Below are 22,014 nucleotides of genomic sequence, written 5' to 3'. Positions count from 1 at the left end.
TTTCCTGTACGCAGTAAATACGAGTCGATTACCGGCATTTAAACACGAGTCTACGATACTGGTCTCGACCGAAGGCGCTAGCGGTACTAATAAAAAATGTATTTAACTATACGCATATTTAGGATACCAGTAGCGTAGACACGAGATAAAAAACCGGTAATAGATACTAAAATACCAATATATAGACACAGATCTTAGATACCTAGATATCCATAATCAAACACAGTCAAAATGTACCAGTAACCGCACTTGTTAACATTTCTCAATTGCAAGAGGTTGAAATCTATGGATTAGTGTTTTATATATATATATATTGGATAGTTTTAGTTTCAATCTCCTTTGGAAAGTTACTTATATAATTATTATCCCTGACGGGCCTAAGCAGCGAACTCTAAAAAAAAGGCGAGCACAATACATGCAGGTCACAGTGTTACAGTAATCTTTAGCACCGAGTAATAGCCTTAACCCTTTAATAAAAAAATATAGTCACAAGCCAAAATGGTTCTTCTGTACCTATTCACAAAGTTGTAGATTTCAATCTCTTGCATATAAGAATTCTCAGCGACTGCTTACATAATTAAACCCCTGATATTGGCCTAAAATACCATTTATCAGACATGGGCTAGTTACCAGATAAGAGCCTAAGTTACCGGTAGGCTCTAAATAGAGCCCGAACTGCTGTTTCACCGATTTTGTGACGACGCTTGCGGACGGTTGTTAGTTGTCGACTGATAGCATTCTTCGCACACTCTAACCGGTTTCATCTGGCCATACCGAGGCAGTGGAATGGAGTTTGAACTGCACGATGCACAGAATACTTTGCCTGGAATAAAAATAAATATTGGATAATATCAATCAATAATTTGATTTGATTCATATTAGTGTCAATATTATGCTACTTTGTACACCTTATGAAAATTGAGCGGAAGAGTATGAAATTTCGCACACTTCTAGTTTATATAGAGCAGTGCAGAAAGGCATTTTTTTTTTAAATTATGCATAAATAAATATATTACATCGTTAAAAAAACACTACTTCGTATTTGAATCACACACGCATTGAAGTTAGTTTCACAATAGACTAAATGATGTATAGTCTTGGATAATAACTTATAATATATATGTATTCATTTCGACTTTGGGCGAAAATAGATAATAATAGCGATAAATAGCGAAGTAGCATACCACAGTTCCGGCAGTGGTGTCGACGGCGGAATGCAGTGAAGTGAGCTTGACAGCGCATACAGGCGGCCGCAGCAATATCAGGCACCCATTCAGGTAGCCTCTCCACACCCGCGCCCGTATCTGTACTCGAGCCCGTACTAACGCCCGTATTGCTGCCGACTGTACTTTGCGCTGTCCGACGCTCCTCCCTGTAAATACCGTCAAATATTGCAGAAATAAGTTGGGACATGTTTTCTAATGTCAATAATTACACAATAGTGTCTATTGTGAAATTATTGACTTTCATCTAGAACACACTGTCGCAGTGAATGTAAATTGTTTGTTACAACTTCGTGTCGTACTAATACTGAATTTTGATCTCCACTTTATCGACATACGCAGACTTAAAATTGAAAATTTTGTTTCATTGATATTATTGCAACTATTTGTAACTTTAAAAAAAGGTATCTGCTAAAATTCTTAGATGCCATACATATATATATATATATATATATATATATATATATATCTATATATCTTGCTCATTCTTCTTGTGATGTGTCTGCATTCCGAATAAGCGGTGAAATAAATAAATTTCAAGATTATTCAAAAGTGCTTATATTAAGTCTACTTGGGTAAGATATATACATGTATGTATATCTAAATATTCTATGGGAGCGGTTGAAATAGTTCCTCATATGAAACAGCTGGCATATTTACAAAATCACAACTAACCTATAACTGAGATCACCAATGGACACTGAAGCTTGCAGATTACTAGTATTATCTACTGCCTTCCTCCTACTGTCGGCCGCCTGCTCAGCAGCGAGGGTGGTCGCGTTGACGGTATTCCGTCGCACCAGCCGCGAGTTCGATTCCGACGGCGTCGAATCTGACGTACTGTCCGCGTACACCTCTTCTGCTGAATATACACTATCAAATGAGCTACCTGAAATCATAAATAAATGACCATTTATGACATACTAGTCCCGTGCAACTTCGTCTACATTACACTTACTTGACATTTATAATTATATATATTTATAAGTCTACATTACTCTAAATTATAATATCTTGACATTATATGGGCATAATTATATATATTTAAATAAAATATCAAAGCAAACGTTTATCTAATTTAACTCACATTATCTCTAATATTTATATATATTTAAATAAAATATCAAAGCAAACGTTTATCTAATTTAATTTTATATGTATTATCGCGCGCAGCTGTGCGCGCTGCCTATACAATATATTTATGTAATAAATATATATATTTTGCTCAATTTCCATAATATCTTTTAAATTATATATTTATTTAAATTATAGCCTATGTGTTATTCTGATGCATAAGCTATATTACTGTGAAGTTTCATCAGAATAGTTTGACCACCAAAGCCGTCGAAGGCTAGTCAAAGTTATTATAAAAATATAACTAGAAAAATATATTAAGCTACTTATTGTACTTGTAATTTTAAGTAACCAAGAGGAAAGAGGTTTTTTAGTAATGTGGACAGATGACCCCATTACTGGTAATATACCATGTCAGGGTCACCTCCACGCGGTTACCCCTGGAAACCATCATGATGAATTCCTAGTGAGTGTGTCACAGTGGGCTAACTGACCTGACCTCGTACATCTTATCATCCTCCACTGCTACCCTGCAGCGTAAACCGTTACCGCAGGTAGGTGCACCATTCCATATTATCATAGAAAACACCCAGACCCAGAAAGACAATCATACTCATGAATACAAATGTTTTTAACATGCAAGGAATCAAAGCCACGGTCATCGCAAGTAACTCTCTACTGTACTTAACAAACTAAACTACAGAGACCATAGAAAGCTTGTAAAAGTTACTTAATACAAATACATTATAACAATAATAAGCTTTTCAACGAACCATTTTGTATGACTTGATCCTCGGTCACCTCATACTCTATGGTGGGTGACTTATCAGACTTCTCTTCGGCCGGTGGCTCCGGTATTTCGGGATCATCCGGCGTTTGGTTCATAACGAAGACGGACTTGAGAATATTCCGCAGATCCGCCGCAAAATTTGTCTGCAGCTGGTCGGCAACGCCCGCGATGCATACAAACAAACGGTGGATTAAATCCTCGCTCGATCTGTAAATGAAATGACAAATTATTGATTTAAATTCTTTCCTAAGTGAAATTTCTCCTATATTACTTGCTGACAAAATTGCATTAAATAATATTCTTACAATTGAAATTTGAAAAAAATTATAAACATACAAAAATCCAAATTTTTCTTTATTGATATTATAGCATATCTATATGGCTAAAAATGCTTTTAACGTGAGTTAATATATACATTAGACAATATGTTAATGAAGTAGGAAAATCGGGGTTGTTATTAAATGGCATTCATGTCTTTCTACCGACCCCAAAAAATATTTAAATTAAAGAGAAATAAATTATATACTCTATTACAGTAGAACTATACATTAATTTCGTAAAAAATGCATGACATTGACTTACTTGAACTTTCGCCGAGCCTGCTGTCTAGCCGCCAACTCCTGCGCTTGTAGAGCCACTGCGATTTGTTCGTCATCAGTGCAATCACAAGTGCAATACGACGTGCTACTTGCAATTAAAAAAATATATACATAAGTTATGAAATTTTATGACACGTAACTCAATACGCCGTATATACGTATAATTATTCTTTTTATTTAAGTAACTAGGATAACAATCAAATTGATATCACACCTGCTGGTCATCATATAATACACTTCCGACTGGAGGGAGAGGGATTGTAAGTAATGGGGACTGAGACCCCATGTCAGGTCAATCTTCATGTGGTTCCTTCTGGTCACCATTGTGGTTAATTCCAAATGATTTCATCACAATGGGCTTACTGACGAATGACCTGACCTCATACTTATCCTTCACTAGTGCCCCGCTAGCGTATGACGTTAGCGAAGGTTGCACCATTCCAATATGAATCATAAAAAAATACACTTGCTACCGAAAACAGCTTACAAAACAATGCAACAAAGAGATTGTTGTTTAGAGAAATAAATGAGACAGATGTACCCACATAGATGATTTTGAACAAGTTTCACACTGACGTACAGTGTGAAACTTATTATAAAATATTAAAACACTAGATATCATAATAATTTGTAATTTGAAGAAGCCTGTAAGAACTTGTGCATATGCATTTTTATGGTTCTTTATACGATTTATAATACTGCATGATTTAAAAAGTAATTAAGACAACAAAGCCAATAAAAGAATTTCATATTTAAACTCACCTTTCTTCATCAAAGAAATCCAAATCGAACCTCAAAGAATTCTGGTCATGGTTAGACCTATCCAATAAGACCATTCCTGGTGACCACGTCTTATTCTTCTTTTTCTTACTCTTACTGCCTGCTTGCCGACTCTTCTGCCTAGAATTGCTGTGTGATGAATTCGGCACAACATCTGTACTAGAACTAACATTATTGTCTTCATATAGCGCACGTATACTCTTATCTATTACTTTATGCCTATTTAATTCTGCCAATACTTCATCTATAGTCATGTATTCTATGTCGGCAGTAGTTAAAATGCGAGGTCGGGTTTTAACATTGGTCGCCTCGTTTGACCCTTCCTCATCTGAGCTTATTCTATTTAACACATCTATGCTAGAAGACCCAGCTTCATTCTTGGTCGTATCCGGCTCAACATAATTTATATTTACAACCTCATTATTAACTTCTGAAAAGGAACTTTCTAGAGTGTTTTTGGTGTCTTTCTCCTCAGGACTTTCTAATACCCTGTTCTGTTGCATGAAATGATTATCTTTGATGTCTTTACTTTGTTCTGTATCAGGAGACCTATCTAAACTAGTGTTTTCTGTACTGACTCCAGAATCAACTGGTGATTCGTGGTCACTTTCATAACCTAACATAAACTTAACTTTCTCATTTTCATCTCTATCAAGTACCATTTTGGCAGAATGAAAACTCGTATTGTCCTCCGCGTTCTCTTCTATATAGTTCTGCCTCAACTCTTCGTTAGTTAGCAATAAAGAACTTAAATTTGCGTTTGCTATAGATATGTTAGTATTTAATATTTGTGTATCTATATTGTCAGGAATTATAAGAGGGAGATCAGAGTTCATTATAGTATTATTAATATCTAAGTTATCAGCGTCTTGGTTAAAAATAGCTGAATTGTTATGCGACAATGACATGACGACAGGCTCTTGACTGATCGCGTTCGGTATTAAGTAACCATGACTAGTGGATGGCATGCCGGTAAGCTGCTCATTCCTGGGTCCATTGAAACCGAACGTTTCCCCGTCATTCGTTACTAGTGTGGGCACATCGTTTGTAGAGTACGATTTCTGATTGTGGTCCATTTCTACGTCGCTAGTTGCGATTGAAGATAGACGATCGGCAATTTCCGTTACTTGCTCGTTGAGTGACGTCACCAGATCATTGTCTGGTAGAGGGCGATTCTCTGTTGACGTCGAGGCAGCTGCATTGATGACCAAAGGATCAAACATCATCAGACCATTGGTTGATAAGTTACGTAGCGAGGAGAGGTCACTGCTCTCGCGGGTCGACTTTCTTCTCGCTTCTACGTGATTGTCGGTGGAAATGTCACTGCTCTCTGCTTTGCTGGGTTTTCTTTTACTGTCATTGACATTGTCGTTTGTTTGGAATGTGTCAGTACTGGTAGTGTCAATCGTGTTCCGGTTCGATTCGGTTTCAGTGTCTGAGTCGTTGTTGAGTCGTCGTAACCCGTCGATGATAGGTGTCATCACTTCAACATTATCTGGCAAGTAGTCATCTTCTGTTATCGTGGGTTCGGTGGAGCTGCGGATGGAAAAACTCAAATATATCACAAGTATCTATGACTAATTAATATCGTAAATGCGTGTCTACATTCGACTCCCAAAACGGGATAGTTTTGGGAGTCGAAAAGCAGACAAAAATAACAAGTAAACGCTAGTGTGTTTAGTATAAATACATAATTACGTTAGTTAATTCCTTTACGCTTTACATCTTTACCAAGCATCATAAAATTTGGCATCCATGTAGCAGTTCACGTGATCCGTGAGAACATAGAATACTTTTTACATGTCACTCATAATAACGGGAATAAAATCGCAGGCAAACACTAGTAAACAATTAATTTGTGAGACTATGTTTTATTGGAGGAGTTTAGGTGCATTGCGACCTACATACATCTAAAAGTAGTGGGACAGTAACCCATACCTCTGTGTGTAAAGGTCCCGACAGTACGCGTGGTCCGCATAAAACTGCGATACGAACTCGCCGATGTCTGGATATGGGTACGAATCTTCATTCTTCGACAGAGACTCTGAAATAATTTAATCATTAAAACAATTAAATATTATATTCACAATTACATTACATTTATACTATTGGGAATTACAAGTAAATTGTAAATTGTGATCGTATATCACAATCGAAAACTAGTAAGTCTGAGCTAACTGTAACTTAATTATGCTGTGTTTTTAATTGGTGAATAAGGAATATCTATCTATCTTACTACTAGAAATTACAGGTAATATTCCTATGCGTAACCCTATACTGTCACACGGTTTTTATACCAGTGTAGCAATTAGTCCACGACGTTCTTGTACCATAGAATATTAGGTAATAACTGAGGTTTGTACCTGGAGGGAGATCAAGTGAGGCGAGGCTGGAGAGATCTTCATTGGTGCAGAGTAGCCGTTCAAGGGTTACCAACTCGCGGCGGTCTAGAGTCCAAAGTAGCGAGCGGATCTTGTGAAGCAGAGTGCGGAAGGGGCGGAACATATCTGACATTTCATCTGGAAGTAGAATACAAAAAGTTATCCAAAAATTTTTTATATAACTGGCATGGTAATTATGCTTGACACCTCACCTAATGATATAACCACTGCCGTGTAATTGGTAAAGAACAACTTAAAAAAATCATAGTCCTATTATGCCTACTGCTTTCTCGTTTTAAACAGTGTATAAAAGCAGCATACCTGGTGGATTGTCTATGCTCAATGGGCCCGTTGAGTAGATAAGGAGACCGCTGACTATAGCCAGCCTGGGGACAGCGAACATCAATGCTGGATCGTACGAGTCCACCTGGAATGACACAGTAATAAATATTTCATTATCTTTATTATTTTAGGCAGATTAATAGTGTATTTTTACATACATCTCCACTAATATTTATACTGACTAATTCTGAATATGGTGGTCAAGCAGTTTAACACACCAATTTACTTCCGGTGAATCATCGATTTGATTCCCTGTTAACACTAACATGAGTACATTTGTTTGTATTAATCTGGGTGTTTCTCTACAATGTAAAAGAATTTCTTGAGCTGTTTAGTATTCATAAGACATGATAGTGATTTGAGACTAGATAGTCTTGGCATAGAGAATACTAGAAATATCTAATTTTACTACATAAAAACTAATAAAATTAAAATAGAGAATCGATATCTTCAAAGAATACAGGAAAAAACATGTATTAATAACATAGTCACGTCGAAAGAACGGGAAAAATACCTAATTCTTCTATACTTTAAAAACAAAGTTCAGACTAACCTGCTCCTGTGTGAGAAGATTCTGCTTGAGCGCCCGCCTGAGACTTTCAGAGAACAGAACGCAGATGAGTTGCTGAGCTTCGAACTCGTGTGGGGTCTTCACGTTCACCATCGCACTCACATAGCACAGTTCAAACTCGGCGAACAATCTGGAAAGAATTTGTCTTCCTCTTAATCCTTATCTTTACATACTAATATAATAAAGTCGTGAAGAAGCAAAAATTGTTTCTTTAACTGTTTAATGTTTCATATAAAATGGCTGGAGAAATTGTGATAAAATTTTTACAGAACGTGAAGAACATGAAACACCTACATCTTTATTTGTTTTAGATGCTGCTTAAATGAACAGATTTTATAAAAAGGTGCTATTTCATCGGTTTTACTTGAATTTTATTTATAATATTTATTAAAGTTCCTCGTATGTGACCATACGAGGATAATTCAGACTATAATTACTAAACAGTCCAGCAGGTTTAGTCTGAACTCTAATTTCAATAGAATCCATTTTTTTACATTGCTGTGTAAGATAAACAAGACTAAACCGAATAACTCGTTAACAAAAACAATTATTTTAATATTACATATTAACAATAACCCTGGACACTTCCCACAGCGCCATCTAGTCTAAAGCTAAGCAGAGCTTGTGTTATGGGTACTAAACTAAACAACAGTTAGAGATACTACTCAATATACATTGTTTTATGTAAATACAAACAATCATACCCATGAATATAAATGTTTGTATTATGCTAAGAATCGATCCCGCGACCATCGCAACTAAGGCAGTATGCTAAAGCACTAGACCATCGAGGTCGTCATTTTCATTGAACACAAAGCATGAAATTAACATGTTACTAGTATACCCAAAAGCGAAAAATGACGAAGATAAATTTGATTGGATAGGAATTAGTTGCCAGAGCAGACCAGCAGGTGTCTTGATAAATAGTTATATTTCAACGTTTCCTGCCTTAAGAGAACTAATATTAGTGTTTTGTTCGTTTAGCACTTCAACAACATCCTGGAGATAAAAAGGAGTGATGAAACATTGCATTCTTACTTCATTACTACGCAAAAATCCACAGGATGAAACTAGTGTAGGTAATATAGATAAAGAAAGATCATTTTTTATTTTCACTAAAACTACAAGATACGAGGAATGACAGCATAGTCCTCTGGAATGACAATGCACGGGTGTGACACTATAACGTATTGTCTGAACTTCTATACATGTACCTACATATATTGATGATCGTCAGGTGAACCAACAGCTTATTTGCCAACCCGATTTTTAAAAAAATAACAAGTTCTCCTAGTTAAGGCTGAAATGTGCAGTAAAATAAATAAAAATACTATTAAAAAGGTTTATATTACAAAAACTTTAGTGGTACGCGCAATTTAGCCGCGTGAAATTTATAGCCCATGTGTTATTATGATGTATAAGCTATATTATTGTAAAGTTTCATTCAATTCCATTCAGTAGTTTTTGCGAGGACTAACAAACATTCATCTTTCCACATTCACAAACTTCCACGATTATAATATTAGTAAGATTATTTTAATATAGACCTTTATTATTATTATTATTTCAGCACACCGCCTTATTTCCACGGTCGTGGGTTCATTTCCTTAACGATACAAACATTCGCATTCATGAAACGTACGTTAATTTACAAAAACACAACTATTTCTATTGTAATTTAGTACTCATAACACAAGCTTTGCTTAGCTTGGGACTAGACGACAAGTGTGAATTGTCCTGGGTTATTATTAGTATTATTACAGAATATAAATATTTAGCATGCTTATTGCTACTATTAGCACTGACCTGTCAAATATCCTGAGGCTCTCTTGCAGCATGTCATCATGTTGGGACAGAGCCAACTCCCTGGGCCTCAGACACTGCTCACGGAGGAGTGACCTTACAGTTTCGAGACTCCGCGTTAACGCTCTGGCTAGAGGTCGCATCGCTGCAGATTCCTCTTCTCTGTTCATTATGGAGGAACCAGCCGCGAGACACTGAAATATTTGAATAGAATATTGAGATACACAGTATGATAAATCTTTGCATGTAGACTTTAGAGAGAGAGCAGAGATTGAGTAACCTCATCGATTACTTCTGTCTGTATACTGTGGCATTAGTATCATAATCGGGCTACCTTAAGTCGGGCTTATCTATATAATGTCAATTATTGTTCTCAGTCCGCAACTTCATATACATAATAATAATAAATTCTCGTATCACAATGTTAGTTACCATACTTTTCTGAAACGGCTTGACCGATTTTTATGAAATTTTATATGCATATTCTATGCTACTATCTATTTTTCATACTCCTAGGTGATAAGGGTTGTCCACCCCTAACATTAGTTTTTTGGAAAAAAATTTTATCTATATTTTTTTATTATGTGTCAAAATACATACAACCCTAAATTTTCACCCTTCTATCACCAACCGCAATTTTTTTATAGCGTTATTAATTTATATGGCAAAACAACATTTGCGGGACAGCTAGTATACATATAACTTTTTTGTTTCTAATCCAATTGTAATATAAAAATGCAATATAATAAATTTTAAGTACAGATTACCGCAATACATTAGTGAAAAGTGCCCGAATATATAGACAAACAGGAAAAACTCTAACAATAGTTGTTATGGATTTTATTTTGTTGATAAAGTACCCCAGTAATAGTGTTTCTCATATAGTTTAGTGGCAGACAGACAATATATTTTACTTTACATTTTTATTAAATGTAGGTACATCAGAAAGGCTTCGCTACCTCCTTGGTGTTATGTATAAGGCATTTATAAATTATAATAATTAAAGTACAAAAAAGCCTGACTAAAATTTATTTACACCACCGACTTACTAAAATATAACACTTATAAACTATTATAAAAAAATATAACCACCACTAAATAAAAAAATATAATATTTTCTTACTGTGTTTTTTTTTACCACAGCATATTTCTGATATAGACATTACAATATAAGTAAGTAATATATTAATTGTATTACTGCCCAAATTAAGAAAGACTATTTCTAGATTATAACCAAACTCTCGACATAAGAGGCATAAACTTGTATCAGGTATATTTTAGAATATTCATGTCTAGAGTCACCTGTTACTTTCTATAGGTGGCATGTCAACTCGTTTCGGTATGCCCTAGTAACTAAACACCTAACATGTATAATGCATAATTCAATGGAATTTCTCCTTATGTAAATGAGCTCACCTCGGCACCAAACCACAACTGCCCCGCTAGGTTATCTTGCAGGACGTCTTCAGGGAACTTGACGCGGAACCCTCTCGCCACCCTCTCGTCTCCCAACAGTTGGTCCATTATCTGACTTGTGATGTTTAAGACACGGTCCTGGAAATGTAATATTACTAATATTATAAACGTTATATATATTTTTTTATTTTATAGTTTTGAAATTGAGAAACTCTGTGTCCTCGCTTGTTAAAATATATATAAAAATATATAATTATGAGTTATTTACAATTTGATGTTTTGTAATGATTCTCAACGATCACACGGACCTGGTTGAAACACACACACAACTAACATTATAAATGCGAACGTGTCTGTCCGTATGCTTGTTACTTTTTAAAAAACAGGCTGAACACATCTTAGTGTAATTTGAGGTAAAAATAGATTACGTGTCAAACATAGGCTATCATTTATTTAAAAAAAGGAAAAAGCACCAAGAGGATGTCACTTATATTACATAAATTTATACGAGAGCTATAACATCACACTTAAATAATGCTTATCTGCCTTGAATTAAAAGATAAGTCATTTTTATAGTATTTTTTATTTTGGTAAGTTGCCGTGATAAGTTTGTACTCATTAACCCTGAACTGAACATGTGTATATATAGGTGGAGAGTCAGTCACCTGTAAATTGCAATGTTTACCAGATTCTGAATGTGACCTCTGTGTTATTTGAAATATCATTTGCTATTTGTTGCACGTTCGCGTCATATACCGACTATATAATGGAAGAAAAATTTTCTAATTTTACTGAAACTATTCATATTAGGCAATATCCTTAAATAGTGTGCGCCGAGCTACACTTTGTTGCTATGATAACATAGCCATGCTTGATATCTCTTTAATTAAAAAGTCAAACGTCCAGTTGATGAGTCAACGCGCAGCAAAAATAACTGATTATTGAAATTTTAAAAGGTGTATAATAAATACGCTTTATCCTTAATTCTAAAAGGGAAGACATACTTAAATATTATTGTTAATATATATGCACCTACTCCATTGATTAGTACCTACATATTAATGGAGTACATATAATAATTTAGTTTTATAATTAAGTAACTTACTTACAAAATAGAGGAGTTGGCTTATTTATGGTATTTTTTGCCATTTCGTTATACCTACATAAACTAATAAGAATAATATTCATTATGAAACTAAAATGATATAAGCACTTTTGAATGGTCATATAATTCTGATTCTACCGCTCATTCTTAATTCATCCTTATCAAACGAGAAAGGAACTTGCGTGTTGCTTTTTAAAATGAATGTTATTCGGCATTACACATTTAAGATTTTGAATTGAATACGAATTGCCCCATAGCTAGACTGACAAAAGTAAATAAATGTAATAGCTACTCATTCATCTAATCAATCATTGTTATCAGTGATGCGGTATCACTACAAATATTTAATAAAAAACGGCTTATAAGTTAAAAGCAGGTTTCTAAATAATACACATATGTATAAAAATAATGTTGGACAAGCTGCCAACAACAGATAGTCTATGCATATTGTCTGTCATCTATGGTATAATTATAAAAAACACTAGTTTTCGAACGCCTGTACATTTCTAAACGACATTTATTTACTCAATTGACAGATACTGATGGTATTGCATGAGGACTGGTTAGCTCTGATAACTATGACTGAGTTATTTTTGATTATATTTATTTACTTTTGTCACACTATCTTCTATGTTAAGAAAGCCAGCAAAGTCGCGAGTAATCGCATATAGTAGTAATTCAAAACCTTTTTGAGGTAAAATAAATGAAGGAAAAAAGTGCAGGAGATGTGTGATTCTATTTAATTTAATTAATATTTAGTTCTTAGAATTATTTAATAACAAGGAAAACGTACACTCGTAAAGGTTTTTGTTTGGTCACCCATTAAATTTCTTAGTACACTCAGTTCGTTGTTATTCCTTGGTATATCCCATAATTTCATCGCGTCGCTTTTAGTTTAAAAGATTGTAACAGATTGTTTTAAAGCTAGAAGAGCTTAAAAAAACATTTGTTCAACTTATGTGTATATATATATATACACATAAGTTGAACAAATGTTTTTTTGTCGTATATATATTATATATATATATTATATATCGTATATGTATATATATATATTGTATCGTATATATATATATCCTCTATACGCTAAATCTGACAAACAATAATTAATAGAATAACAAAGTTATTGTTCAAAAGTGGTTTTCAAATGTCCCCACTGTCGAAGCCATCGTGAGGAACGTCTTGTAAATACGCCATGATGGTAATGGCTAACCTGACTTTGGTCTTTCATAACCTCGGAGAGATATCACGGGCGTTAGATAATATCAGGACTAACAGGTAAACCAAGGTAACAGGTAGACAAGCTCATGCTTGTTTGAACAGAAATATTTTCGCATCCATAAGTTTTTGTGAGAAGACAATAAGCAAAACATTCTATATGTAAACATCGTATTTACTTACTCAAGAATGATACAATACAGGAAATATTTCCCTATTGCAATTATATAACAAGTCATTGGGTTATAAACTGCATTGTAAAATACAATAGATAAAAATAAAGAAACCTCTATAGAATTTGTTTACAATATTATCATATACATACGCACACGGCTTCATAATGATTATTAGATGACAAGGCTGTCAATAGTAGTATGTTACAGTAATATCTTAAAACGTCTATACACGGTCCTAAATAATTGGTAATATAAGAACAGTAGTGGCACGAGCCTTAGATCGCCTCGTGTGAAGATAAAACGTAATCATTATTATTATTCTCTCAGTCGTGTTTTTTTTTTTCTTTAATTTATTTAGGTCAACAAACAGTTACACATTATATATATGACTTATGGCTATTTACTAATAAATTTTAACAAATGTGTCACCCACTACGTTAACCACTGATTACTATAATTATACAATACTGCCTAAGGCATGTTACAGAGATTATGTTACTTATTAATTAACTACCACTACCAACTCTTAACAAAACTATTTTATATTAACAATACAAAGAAAACTAAAAAATTTATGATGAATACACTGTAGACTACAATACTACAAATAATTATTATGTTAGTTACGAAAGATGATATTTACGCCTCAGTTCATTCGTTATTTGGTTTTTGAAAGAAGAAAGTTTACAGGAGAATAAATCTATTTCACTAAAGTCACTATTATAGCTGTTAGATTAGTTAGTGTTGCCTACAGACAGGGCGATTTAGGATACGATCTAAGCCCAATAGAGCCTCCGGGAGGCATTAGGGGTCTGTAGGTGGCGTGCAGAAACTATTCCGTGCACACCTATATGTACATCCCTTCGATGGAAACTGTGCCGGTGGTCTTGGAGTATGCGAAAGTGATCCCATGGCCACGGCAATAAGTTTGAAGAGGAATAGTCTTCAGGTTTATAGCCTCAGTGGCATCTTAAGCTGATGGGACTCTATGAAAATTTTCCCGACCTAAAAAAATCACTATCAAAAGTGAATACATATTAAACGTAACACAGTAAAAATGTTATTTTTTAATGGATGATAATGGCGACACTGTATTGTGTTAGGGAATATTATGAATGATAATGGAATGGTGCACCCACCTGCGCTAACGGTTTACGCTGGCGGGACACCAGTGGAGGATGACAGGATGAGCATGAGGTCAAGCTTAACTAGCCTGACCTCATGCTCATCCTATCCTATTCTATCCATCCAATCGTGGTAAATTCACCAGGTATTTATCACGATAGTTTCCAGGGGGAACTGCGTGGAGTCGGGGTCAACAGTCCACATTACTAACAATTCCCTTCCCGTAACAATTCCGTTCACGTAGTAATGACATACATTAGTCAAGGTTTACAATCCCAAACAGTTTATTAGCGACAAAGAAAACTTGTATTCTACACGTTTACTTTAAGTATGTAAACACTACATCTTAATAAAACAAATTAACGTATCCCCGTGCAAAATTTTTTTGAAACAAACTCAAATAAGTATTCAATCAATACAACTGTCGCACAAGGGGAATATTTTTTACTAATGCTGCCATTAGTTCGCTCGACGGACGTTCTTTTAGGCGTTCTTTTTTAGTTTTATATATTGTATATCATATTATTATTACTATAATGTATAGGTATATGTTACTCTGGAATATATACATCTTTCATACAAAGAAAGAATTTCTCAAGTCAGTGCAGTGACCGGAGTTTACTTTCTTCATAACAAAATCCTCTTTCTCTCTGTTTACAATATTACCTATATATGTAGATGGAACTAGATTTGTATTTAAGCTGACGAGTTCAATAATATAGTACAATACGAATACCTAACCTAGAAGATCTATTGAGATAATATTGTAGAGTTACATAGTTATAAATATTTTTGTAACTATATAACTCTACAACATACGAAAACTTAAACCCGTGTTACTTATTCACGAAGCTAATCATCATAAATATTTTGTCTAATCCTAAAATATAAAACATGTAAGAGCAGTAACATTAAAAACCAGACAACAAGAAATGTATTATACAATATAGTAAAATTATTATAGTATATATATAGAGAAAGATGATTAAATTAAAACGACTGTTTTCTGTAGTCCATTACTTTAACATGTTACATCCGATGATCGTGGGTTCGAATCAATGATAGAAACATTCGTAGGAGTACGATTATGTAGATTTTCTGTGTCTCGGCGCTTCCTTTACATAGAATATATATATATTTACAAATATAAAGTCTTTAATTATCTCTACAGTTATTTAGTACTTAAATACAACAAGCTCTACTTAGTTCGTAACTACATGGCGCTGTATGAATTGTCCTAGGTTTAAAAAAAAGAAAAAATAATAAAAATCTTAAAATTTTTTTTTTATATGTGACCACAAACCATCCTATTTCAAGGTAGTGGCAGATAAAGCGCAAGACCGGTAACCACATGGCATGACACGTATTGTATAAACACTATCAACCGACCTCCATACTACTCGATTGCGAGTGAGTCATTTAATATAAAAAAAACTACGCAAAACCATATTTGAATAATTACCGAGTTGCCTCATATTCATTGTACGTAAAGAGTGTGAATGGGTATTACAACAACACAAATAATAATATAAAGTCTATCAAATATACAGGTTTAGTCTTAAAGGTTACAATTCCAAGAGCCAGATTGAATACTCACGAAATTGAACCACTTTTACCAAGAAACGTGAAATGGAAATATGAAAATACCATAGTTTTGCCATAAATATTGTTACAAGGAACAATCTTTATCTTTTCTATTGCATATAACATTTATTACGGTGATGGGTGTTAGTGTAGACATAAAAATTTAAATAGTATATTCAAAATGATCTCCATTGGCTGCAGTCATTTAAACGTTATAGCCAGTTGGCTCCATACCTACTTTGTGTAATACAATCACAGCGTTTCTGTATTCTTTATCACCCCACTCCATTTTTATATCAGAAAAATATTGGTCAACCGATTGGCGCGAAAATAAGAAACCACAATGAACATTCATAAAACAATGACAGATTCCAAATTCAAATGTAATATTATATTGATTTTTAATTGTAGCAGCATTTATGGCCTGGCTATGTATATTTTGAATTTTTACTAAACTAGCTCACCCGACAAAGGTCGTCCTGCTCTGATCCAGCTTTAGAGGTATGGTGACAAGCACACGTACAAAACAATTGTATATATTAAGATAAACACGTGACGCGCAGGTATTTAAATAATGGAAACACAATCACCTGAATTCCATTCCTTTGTTATTGGAATAATAAATGTGATACGAAATAGTATAAACACTGTATAGCTGAAATGTCAATCATATATAGAAAAATGATACCCAGTTTCATTTTATTTCATACGATACAAAACTTGGTTTTAATTTAAAATGGACTTTATGTCTATCACATACAGTTGAAATAACATCCGAATCTCATTGTATCTAGTATCTTGTGTCGTGATACTAAACTAGATATAAATTTAGAATAGATAGTATGTCAATGGCATAACTACGAAATTAGATGCAAGTTTCATTAGATTGTGCGTAGGAAAGAAGCTGTGCGAATAAGTTTAGCTAAGCATCTCTAATCTACGATATGATGAACGTCAATAGAAAACAGCATCCAGCCAGTAAACTGATCCATTCCAAAAGTAAAAACATCCATGCTTGAAGGTTTTGGGTTCCTACTTCTGAGAGGTGAGGACCTATTTGGTTAGTATTGTAACCAAAGAGTAAGGTGTAGTAAAACATTTCGCCATAGTAAAACAATGAGATCAAAAACCTCTTTTATCAGTTGACTAAATTAAGAAACGTAGATAGTAATGCTATTTGCAACCTTGTAAATAGCCCTTAAAGCATTTAGATTCCATAGTTCAAAGAAGTACGCGACGAACAAGGATTCATATGGTTTGTCTAACCACAACTTATGAGGGGAAGGGGATTGATTAATAATGTGGACTAATAATCCCATTGCTAGCAATGTACCATGTCAGATTGACCTTCACGTGGTTACCCAAGGAAACCATCATTATAAATTCAAGGTGAATTTACCAGGATGGGCTAACTGACCAGACACCGCAAGCGTAAACCGTTACCGCAGGAGGATGCAGCATTCCATAAGAACTATAGTTTACGCCTACACATTAAGGTACCAATTTTGTCCTCGAGACTCTGCTTCCGAAGATATGCAACCTTTAAGCGAAGCATGAACATTTACAATATGCAATCTCCATTAATTAATTATGGTAGCAACATATACTTAACTAAACACATTATCTCTTGATCGAAACGTTCTAATATTTCGGTAATTTAAGTACAAATAAGTATTTAAAGCAATTTGCGCTTCCATATTTCTAAAACTTTATACATACAAATAAAGTAACGTAATAACATTGATTAACAAAGACTTAAACATATTTAACAATTTATGAGTATATAATGCTAATATATTAATAATGTGTAATTTAAATTGCACTTGTCACTTTAAATAAGTGATAAGGAAGATGATAAGTATTAAAGTTCAAGATGGAAGCAATTGGCGTGCGCATTTATCAAGCGTAAATGGTTTATCGCAGCAGTGATTCCAACTGTACGAGGATCCTCGTACAAATACAAGATTTTTGGCCTTTACTATAAGGATATCATGATTTCATAGGAGATTTTGACTTACAAAGACAAAATCAATATCACAATGAGAAAAAAGCGGTCAAAATACAATGATGTACGAAGTTCACGTACCAAATTGAAGTAATATAAGAAATTTTGTCATATTCTTATATATTCGTATCATGGATCCCAGGTAACATTTATCACTGACAAACAGTCGATTGCAAGAAAATAATCCTTACTTCCTTACTAATATTATAAATGCGAAAGTAACTCTGTCTGTCTGTCTGTCTGTCTCGCTTTCACGCCAAAACTACTGAAAAAAGGGTTGTAAGGGGTTGAAAATGGTAATGCTGATTTAAATGAAATTTGTGTTACCAAAAATTTTTAATTTCATATAATTATTTAAATGAATAACATTATAATTTAAATGAATAAACGTTTGCTCTGCAATTTTATTTTATAAATACATAAATATAATCCTGGTATAGCCTATAACTGATGACCCTGCTCTTGGACAAGAGCGTAAGAACATATTATTAATATTTTTGAAGAATAAAACAACATATAATATTAAAAATGTTGTCAATACATATGAACAACATTTCCTTGGAAGAAACAACATCTACCGTTCCATCCGAGCTATTCAGGTTCGGAATACGCGTTTCTCCATTCTGGCCAGTAGAGTCAGAGATATGGTTCGCGCAAGTAGAGGGATAGTTTGCAATTTAGAATATCACATCTATTATTTTGATTATGTTATTGGCCAACTGGACCACCAATTTTCAAAAGAATTTAAAGAAATGTTTAAACTGTTTATTAAATATAAACAAATATGATATTTAAATTTGTAAATATCACATTGTCACCATTCAAGGGGTAAAATAAAATAGCAGATAAAAGTTTTTATAGAAATTCGTCATATTTGAAGCTAGAACGATGAAGCTTTTTTCTTACGCTTTTTTGGATCAGTTTATTTAATAAATACCTTACTAATATTATGAAAGTGAAAGTGACTCTGTCTGTCTGTCTTAAAAGCCAAAACTTCTGAACTCATTTAAATGAAATTTAAAGTCTAGATCTTGAGATAGGACATAGGTTACTTTTTAATGCTAAAAAGGGTTATAAGAGACTGAAAGAGGAATTTTTTAAAAGTTTAAGCTTCAATCTTATTTTTTTGCGTATTGATTAAATATAATTAACGAAAATGGGTTGTAAGGGTCAAAAGGGGAGTTAAAATGATGTATGCATGTATTGTCATTTTTTAAAGCTAGAAACTTGAAACCCATTTTTTAGGCTGTTGAGAAAATATCAGTACCTACCGCCACAGGACTCAGCCATAAATAGTTACAGTATAGCGACATCTTATCATTGGTACATGATGACACTAATATAAGTAGCATTAAAAAAAACAAGAAAAAGGGTTATAAGGGGTTGAAAGGGGAGATGTAATGTATGTATGGTATGTATGGAAGTATCTTCATTTTAAAGATAGTAGTTTGAAACTTAGTTTTTGGCTGTTGATTGAATTGTATGGAATTATGTATGGAAATTTCATTTTTGAAGCTAGAACGATGAAACTTTTTTATTGGGTTAGATTATTAATATATATTTTTTATTATTTGCTCAAGGTCACTATTTTACGCGGACGAAGTCGCGGGTACAGCTAGTATTATATATACTTGAAAATGATAACATTTCTACTTGTTAAAAATTGATTACGTAAAAGCCAGGTGAAAAGGAATGCCTTACTGACCTGTGCATGCCGGAGTTGATTGACGAGAGTGGAGCACCTCTCTGGATCCTTCCGGCCGTCGAAGGAATCCAGCTCCGTGGCCACCATGTTGAGCGCATCATCCGCGAAGAAAAACTGCGCTAGCAACGACCGGTCGTCCCTCTGTAACAATAGATAAATAATTAGAACCCTGGACAGTACACACAGTGCGATCTGTTCCCAAGTTAAGCAGAGCTTCTGTATACTGATAACCGATATACATAAATAAACTGAAATACATTTTTTATAAATACATTCTTAATATAAATAGAAATCCCCCAGAACAATACAAATAATCATACTTATAAATACAAATATTTGCATCGTGCGAGGAATCGAAGCCTGCTACCATTGGAAGTAAAAATAAGTCATAATATCTTTATTCATGTAGGTCTCTTTTTTTCTAATTACACACGCTCTTGATAAATCTAGCATCAGTTCTTATAAAGTACAATTGTTACGGCCTCGGTGATCAAGCGGTTCACACTTCACCTTCCGATGGTCACGTGATTGATCCAGGCACAATACAAAATTTGGTGGCTGTCTATATACGTTTGTGTGTTATGTATAATATGTAATCATTCCAGTAGGTTTATCATATGTATCAATGTCATTTTCACACTCTTTTTAATACTTTGTTTCTTTATGAACAAAGAATTTTCGAAATTCCATCTGAATCGAATTGGGATCATCTATTTTAAAAGCATTTCAAATCTTTGTTAGCGAGTACCAAGATCTTAATTAAAAGCCTAATTACGCAAAATTAGAAGTGTCTGATTCAGTAGACTTTATATTTTAATAATATAAAATAATATTTCCCATTTAGTATTAATTAATATTACAGCACTATTATTGAAAACATTTATGAATACATATAGATAATGATAGAAAATTAATAAGCTTCATCGAGATTGAGAGAGACTGACGCGAAATTGTGACTAATAAAATTGTAGTTGCGTCCATTTGAGCGAATTGCATAACCAATATATAACATGTGCTCATTCAATGCCTTATGTTATGATATTATGATGGCGTAATTTCTAATTTTATCTGCCATCTAGGCTACTAAAAATATTGCCCCAATGTTTTACATCAACACAACAATGTTACTATTAACTTTAAGATAACGCACTTCGCAAGATAAAACACATGTATTTATATTCTATATACATATTGAATTATATTTATAGATACTTATATTTATATAATCACACTATATTTATTTATGAGTATATGATGGAACTACTCATAAACTTTTTAACTTTCAGAAATATGTTTTACAATGTTAAAAGAAACAGCAAAAAGAGATAAATAAATCTAGTCTTTTTCTAAAAAAATGTGCAAATTCTTCTCAACTTAAGTAACTTGCAGAACTGAGCGATAGGGATAGTAATAAAAAGCTTAAGCGGCCGAAACTGTTTTATATATAGTAAATAAATAATTTTAAGTTTGAGTTGATATTGATTTATACGCCCCAACTTTGCACGGTTGTAAATATACTATACATAAAACCTTGAATCACTATCTATTGCTAAAAACTGTATTAAATATATAACACCCGTTGCATACTTTACAAGATCTAAGCAAACAGACAGCGGAAGCGATTTCACACTATGTAAAGATAAGCGCAGATCCGACTGACGTCGTCCTGCTAGCAGTTCTACAATACCAGATAAAATAATACAGACAGTACAATCATTAGTAATTATAATACAGTGATTAAACTAATCCACACGAATTATATTTATATGAAATTAACAATCTGACATAACTTATTCACATCTTCGGTAAAAAAACGTATCTAAGTACATAAATATAATGTGATACATTTATACCCGGTTATGTCGGCATTAGTCTACTTTATTTTCATGTGAGGTCAAGGCGCAGGATTATAAGAATACGGAAATCCACTTTCACCAATTTTGCCTATAAGCATGTCATTAGTAAAATCACTTTATAAGAGAAAAAACCTGTGTATGTAAAATCCTAAACACAATTTAAGTAAATACATACATAAAAAATTTACATAAATTATATCATTTTTGCCAAAATAACAATTCAAGAGATTTTTTTTCTTTTAGTCATTAAAATGACACTAA

At 33.6% G+C, this 22,014-nt stretch overlaps 1 protein-coding gene across 1 annotated transcript in view; it reads right to left on the bottom strand.

Annotated features, from left to right (window-relative positions):
• Positions 1 to 249: 249 nt before the first annotated feature.
• LOC131845522 (lateral signaling target protein 2 homolog) overlaps positions 250 to 22,014 on the bottom strand; it is a 40,401-nt gene continuing 18,636 nt past the window's right edge. Inside the window, exons 2-14 of the mRNA XM_059194593.1 lie at positions 19,898 to 20,038; positions 10,980 to 11,117; positions 9,567 to 9,757; positions 7,743 to 7,890; positions 7,169 to 7,274; positions 6,830 to 6,985; positions 6,405 to 6,510; positions 4,449 to 6,002; positions 3,670 to 3,771; positions 3,071 to 3,294; positions 1,899 to 2,112; positions 1,185 to 1,372; positions 250 to 823 (exon numbers count right to left, since the gene is read on the bottom strand). Of these exons, the coding sequence (XP_059050576.1) occupies positions 684 to 823; positions 1,185 to 1,372; positions 1,899 to 2,112; positions 3,071 to 3,294; positions 3,670 to 3,771; positions 4,449 to 6,002; positions 6,405 to 6,510; positions 6,830 to 6,985; positions 7,169 to 7,274; positions 7,743 to 7,890; positions 9,567 to 9,757; positions 10,980 to 11,117; positions 19,898 to 20,038 (3,408 nt within the window). The 3' untranslated portion in view covers positions 250 to 683. The remainder of the gene's footprint in view (positions 824 to 1,184; positions 1,373 to 1,898; positions 2,113 to 3,070; positions 3,295 to 3,669; positions 3,772 to 4,448; positions 6,003 to 6,404; positions 6,511 to 6,829; positions 6,986 to 7,168; positions 7,275 to 7,742; positions 7,891 to 9,566; positions 9,758 to 10,979; positions 11,118 to 19,897; positions 20,039 to 22,014) is intronic.

The sequence above is a fragment of the Achroia grisella genome, unplaced genomic scaffold (genome assembly GCF_030625045.1).
Source record: "Achroia grisella isolate CSIRO2021 unplaced genomic scaffold, CSIRO_AGI_Agris_v1 utg474, whole genome shotgun sequence".
NCBI lineage: Eukaryota > Metazoa > Arthropoda > Insecta > Lepidoptera > Pyralidae > Achroia > Achroia grisella.
This window is presented reverse-complemented; position numbering and strand designations above follow the sequence as displayed.